At 63.4% G+C, this 6,027-nt stretch overlaps 1 protein-coding gene across 1 annotated transcript; it reads left to right on the forward strand.

The window, feature by feature from the left end:
• Positions 1-1,446: 1,446 nt before the first annotated feature.
• Positions 1,447-5,179, forward strand: MMP9 (matrix metallopeptidase 9; the record flags this gene model as incomplete). The annotated part of the gene is made up of 13 exons (XM_079543488.1): positions 1,447-1,584; positions 1,778-2,016; positions 2,325-2,473; positions 2,679-2,807; positions 2,890-3,063; positions 3,136-3,309; positions 3,424-3,597; positions 3,689-3,844; positions 3,998-4,226; positions 4,354-4,493; positions 4,586-4,736; positions 4,820-4,923; positions 5,070-5,179. 13 exons carry the CDS (start codon positions 1,447-1,449, stop codon positions 5,177-5,179), a joined length of 2,067 nt encoding a protein of 688 aa, XP_079399614.1.
• Positions 5,180-6,027: the final 848 nt, after the last annotated feature.

Here is a 6,027-nt window from a genome sequence, read left to right on the forward strand (position 1 = left end):
AGGGCTGCGGATGTAGTGAGGCAACCTGGCGGTTTCTCAGTGCTGTTCTGCAGGAGGGGGACGTGGTTCTTCCCCCTGAGCCCAGAGCTCTGCCTGTGGGCTCCCACAGCCTGGGCACCACATTCTGATAACAGCAAGCACCACAGCCTGGTTGCACGGGGCTGGTTGTGAGCATGGGATGCCGGTGCTGGGTAGGAGGTGCTGGAGGCTGCATCCTTGTGTGGGTGATGCTCCCCGAGGCAGCTCTGCTCCCTCCATCCAGTCCTGCAGGTCTCCAGCACCTCAGGCCAGGCCCAGAGCAGTTTGTGCAGATCAGCTGAGCCTGGAGCAAGGCAGAGGGGAAGGCTGTGGGTGCTGAGGAGCAGGGAGCACAGGATGGGTCTGTCCTCCAGCTGCAGTCCCACAGGGCAGTCCAGGACAGTGAGGGAGGTGGCAGGAGCCCGTCTGTGCCCTGAGCAGCGTCACGGGGCTGTTCTGAGCCTCCCAGCTCCCCAGCTGACGCTGCGCCTTTCTCTCCTCTGTGCCATCTGTTTTCCTCTCCCTCCTGTCCCTGTTTGCTTTCCCCTTCCCCACTCCTATTCCCACAAGCGTCGGCAATTTGGAAGAAGCAGGAAAACACCATCCGGTGGCGAGGTTTGTGCTGCCTTGGGAGCCTGACTCAGCGGTGCCCTGCAGGCAGTGCCTGGGAGGATGGGGCAGGCCCGTGTCCCATGGGCACCACTGCAGTGTCCGTGTGCCGGGCAAGCATGTGCCCAACCTGCAAGACTCTGCTGGGCACCTGTGGGGCAAGGAACCACAGGGAGCTGCTGTGCCAGGAATGCTCAGCTCACTGGGGAGACACGATCGTGGTGTGAATGTGGGGGTGGAGGCTGCATCCTGCTGAAGGGCTGCAGTCTGGCCAAGTCTCAGCTCAGCCCATATATGCTTCACCTCATGGTGGGCATTGGGCTAGCAGGCAGGAGGCTGCAGGTGCCAGGGATCTGGGCAGGGCTCCTCTGCCAGCCCAGGTCCCCATGAGTCTGTCCCTGGCAGCATCTGCCCTTGGCCAGATGAGCTCAGCACTGTGGTGTGTGGTGATGCGACTGTGGGGCACCCCATACCCAACTACCTCCAGTCCTGGCATAATCCTGGTCCTGACCATGGACATGGGACACAGGGCACTGCCCATCACAGCTGCACCAAGCCATGCAAGCATGGCTGCCCCTCCACCATCCTTGTGCCATTCTCATATCCTGCATGACCACCGGAACCGGCGTGTTTAGTAAACAAGGTGATGAAACAGTTAAAGCAGACAACGGAGGAGCCTGAGTGTGCGTTTCGTCACCGTGGGAAGGGAGTGTGAGTCCTCAGGGCTGAGGGTCTGAGAGTGACTCACTGCCCTCCCCACAGCATAAATAGGAGCGGAGCAGCAGCACCGGGCACAGCTTCATCCTCCTCTGCTGCACCATGGGGCTGCTCCTGGCCCCGCTCGCCCTGGCACTGCTGGCTCTCTGCCGCGCCGCCCCGCTGCACAGCAAGCCTCAAGCGGTCATCACCTTCCCAGGGGAGCTGCTCAGCGCCCCATCAGACGTGGAGCTGGCGGAGGTGAGGGCAGTGTGGCCCCAGTGTGGCCCCTTTCCACTGCCCAGCCCGAGACATTGAGGGGCTGCAGGCTGGGCTGGGGGCCGCCGTCTGCCTGGAGGTGCAAGGGCTGGGACCGAGCGGGGATGCGGTGCGGGGAGCTGCTCCAGAGCCCCTCTTGCCTTGCTGAGCCCCTCCGGCTGCCTTTCCTCCCCAGAGCTATCTGCTGCGCTTCGGCTACATCCAGGAGGCAGAGGCAAAGAGGAGCAGCAAGCACGTGTCCCTGGCCAAAGCGCTGCGCAGGATGCAGAAGCAACTGGGGCTGGAGGAGACGGGGGAGCTGGATGCCAGCACCCTGGAGGCCATGCGAGCCCCCCGCTGTGGGGTGCCTGACGTGGGGGGTTTCCTCACCTTCGAGGGGGAGCTCAAATGGGACCATATGGACCTCACGTACCGGTGAGTCTCTGCCCTGGGAGATGGGAGCCATGTGCCCAGAGGGTGATGGACACCAGGGGATGGAGACAGGCAGGAGCGCTCTCGCCCCGTGCTGTCAGCCAGCTGGGATCAGCACAGCACAGCTGTCAGCAGCTGCTCTGCAGTGCCCAAGATTATACCCAAGCCAACCCCAGGGCCCTGGTCAGTGCCTGCCGGGTTGCATGGCGCTGCTGTCCCCTGTGGGGCTGGGACAGATCCCCACCATGTGGTCAGAGCCAGGTCACTCTTACCCCGCTGTCACAGTGCTGAGCTGCAGCCTTCACCTGCAGGGTGATGAACTACTCCCCCGACCTGGACCGTGCTGTGATAGATGATGCCTTCCAGCGGGCGTTCAAGGTGTGGAGTGATGTCACTCCCCTCACCTTCACCCAGATTTACAGCGGCGAGGCGGACATCATGATCATGTTCGGCAGCCAAGGTGATGTCCTGGGTCTGTGTGGGGGGTGGGAGCAGGCACAGCTTCCAGGAAGGGACTGGAAATATGCCCATCCCCCTGTGATGCTTGCAGGGTTCTCCCTAGACAGGGCTCTGCCTCCAGGCACCCACAGGTAAAGGCAGCACGCAGTGCCTGTGGTCCATGTACCTGAGGGGTGATGTGGCTCTGATGGCACCTGTCCCTGCAGAGCACGGTGATGGATACCCCTTTGATGGCAAGGACGGGCTCCTGGCCCACGCCTTTCCCCCGGGCAGCGGGATTCAGGGCGATGCCCACTTTGATGATGATGAGTTCTGGACTCTGGGAACTGGCTTAGGTAAGAGGAGGGCGCAGTGGGTTCATGGGGGCTCACGGCGCCTGTCTCGCCCTGTCCCACTGAGTACATCCTCTCCCTGCAGAGGTGAAGACCCGCTATGGGAATGCCAACGGGGCCAGCTGCCACTTCCCTTTCATCTTTGAGGGCCAGTCCTACTCCCGGTGCATCACAGAAGGCCGCACAGACGGGATGCTGTGGTGTGCCACCACCGCCAGCTACGATGCTGACAAGACTTACGGCTTCTGCCCCAGCGAGCGTGAGTAGCACCGGCTGGAGGCTGCACAGCCCCGTGGGACTGCGGCTGTTCTCACCCCTTCTCCCCCTGCAGTGCTCTACACCAATGGTGGCAACAGCGATGGGTCTCCCTGCGTCTTCCCCTTCATCTTTGATGGCACCTCCTATGACACCTGCACCACGGACGGGCGCTCTGACGGCTACCGCTGGTGTGCCACCACAGCCAACTTTGACCAGGACAAGAAATACGGCTTCTGCCCCAACCGAGGTGCGAGTGGGGTGGGTGGTGGAGTCCTGTGGGGTGTGGGGCTGGCGGGGTCCCAGCCGTGGCGCAGGGTGGGTGCAAAGGCATAGAGGCAACCCTACTGATGCTGTGCTGCAGACACGGCAGTCATCGGTGGCAACTCCCAGGGGGACCCGTGTGTCTTCCCCTTCACCTTCCTGGGGCAGTCCTACAGCACGTGCACCAGTCAGGGCCGGCAGGATGGGAAGCTCTGGTGTGCCACCACCAGCAACTACGACACCGACAAGAAGTGGGGCTTCTGCCCGGACAGAGGTACTGGCCTGTGTGCTGGGGGCCTTGCGTGGCTGCAGTCCCCAGCAGCGTGTCCGTCTGTCCAGGAACTGAGGATGCTGCTTCCTCCCAGGTTACAGCATCTTCCTGGTGGCTGCCCACGAGTTTGGGCACTCTCTGGGGCTGGACCACTCCAGTGTGCGTGAGGCATTGATGTACCCCATGTACAGCTACGTGCAGGACTTCCAGCTGCATGAGGATGATGTCCAGGGCATCCAGTACCTCTATGGTGAGTGGTCCCTCTGTAGCTGGCACACCGTGGGCATGGATCTTCGGTGCAGTGCCGTAGGGCACCCGGCTGGCAGTGCCCTGGGTGTGTTCCTGGGATGGGTCCTGCAAGGTCCTGCTCTCTGCACCCTCACGCTCCCTCCTGCCCACTCAGGTCGTGGCTCTGGCCCTCAGCCCACCCCCCCGGCACCTTTGCCCACTGAGGAGCCCCAACCTCTGCCCACCGAAGCTGGCAGTGCCTCCACCACAGAAGAGGAGGAGGAGGAGACGCCGGAGCCCACAGCTGAGCCCAGCCCTGTGGACCCCAGCCGGGATGCCTGCACAGAGAAGAACTTCGATGCCATCACTGAAATCAATGGAGAGCTGCACTTCTTCAAGGATGGGTGAGTAGAAGCTCCTGGCTCATCCACAGCAAGTGCCAGGGTGATGGGCAGCATTTCTCCAGGGTTGCCGGGGGGGCACAAGACTCTGCCTTGTTGAGGTTGTCAGGGCAGTGGTTTTTCCCTCCAGGAAATACTGGACCCACTCATCCTTCTGGAAATCAGGCACTCAGGGCGCCTTCTCTATTGCTGACTCCTGGCCCGGCCTCCCGGCTGTCATCGACGCTGCGTTCCAAGATGTGCTCACCAAGAGGGTTTTCTTCTTTGCAGGTGAGCCCTGCCCTGACCCCGTGTCTCAGCACCACATGTGGGGTGCTGCCTGGGGCATCCAGGGCCATCTGACACCTACGTGCTCCACACAGGGCGGCAGTTTTGGGTGTTCTCTGGCAAGAATGCAGTGGGCCCCCGTGGGATTGAGAAGTTGGGCATTGGGAAGGAGGCCGGGCGCATCACAGGGGCCCTGCAGCGGGGACGTGGCAAAGTGCTGCTCTTCAGTGGGGAGCACTACTGGAGGTGAGTGGCTCAGGCCAGCAGCCCCAGCCCTGCCGTGCAGCAGGTGGCTCAATGCAGCTCTGGGTGCTTCGCTTTCCCTGCAGGCTGGATGTGAAGGTCCAGACAGTGGATAAGGGCTACCCTCGTGCCACTGATGATGTCTTTACCGGTGTCCCCCTTGATGCACGTAACGTCTTCCTGTACCAAGGTGAGCAGGGACCCACATGGCGGTGCTGTCACCCCCGTGCTGCCCTCAGCCCCCCCCCAAGGCTAGTCTCCCCCATTCCTCGCCTGGGCAGCAGCTGCACCATTCACATTTTCCCACTGTCTCACCTCGCTGCCTCCTTCCCCCAGACAAGTACCACTTCTGCCGGGACAGCTTCTACTGGAGGATGACCCCACGTTACCAGGTGGACCGCGTGGGCTACATCGTATATGACCTCCTGCAGTGCCCCCAGCACTAGGAGCAGAGCAGCTGCTCTGTCACACTCCTGCCTGCTGCTCCAGCCGGTCCCCCTACAGCCCAGGAGTGCTGTGGGGCAGCCGTGGGTCAGCTGTGGGCTTGCCCCCCCCTGCCGTGCCAGGGCTTGTAGTCTCCCTACAGGGAGGATGGGGGCAAGTGCTCCTGGCTCCCACCAGGGGCTGCCCATCTGGGGAGTGCGACTCGCGCCAGTTCTGCTGCCCAGAGACGTTAGCCCGGTGCAAACTGCACACGGATTTGTAATGACTTTGTCTTCTCCTGAGCCAGTGACACTGGGTCGGCCTCGGCGGGCAGGAACTCGGAGCTCCGTGCCGCTCCCGCCTATCGCCGGCTCTGCCAGCCGCGACCTGCACCTTTGTAATAAAAACCGTCCTTTGGAAGCGGCCTCCGAGTGCTCAGTCAGCGCGGGGAACGGGCCTGGGGGGGTGCGGGGAGAAAGGGGGCTGCGAGCGGTGCTGCAGCCATACCCCAGAGGAAGATGTGCCTTCATCCCCACCCTCCCGTGCCCGGGTCCCGTCCCGTTCCCCGCGCCTCCAAGTGCAGCCCAGCCCCGCCCGCCCCTTCGAGCCCGGCGGCGCGGGGGCTGCCCGGGTCCGTGGCAGGGCGGGGCGGCCGCAGCATCAGGGCTATAATTAGAGGCCATGGTTCCGCAGAAGCGGCGGGCAAAAAAATCTGGTGGAGCGCGGCCCCCGTCCCGTCCCGTCCCGTCCCGTCGGCCGCCCGGCACCGAGGTCCGGTCCCAGCACCCCCGTGCGGCGGCAGCTGCGGGGCAGCGCGGGGTCGGGCGGGACGGGGCGGGGAGGGGAGGGGCGGCCCCCAGTCCGTCCCGTC

This window comes from Tetrao urogallus (assembly GCF_951394365.1).
Source record: "Tetrao urogallus genome assembly, chromosome: 16".
Classification (NCBI taxonomy): domain Eukaryota; kingdom Metazoa; phylum Chordata; class Aves; order Galliformes; family Phasianidae; genus Tetrao; species Tetrao urogallus.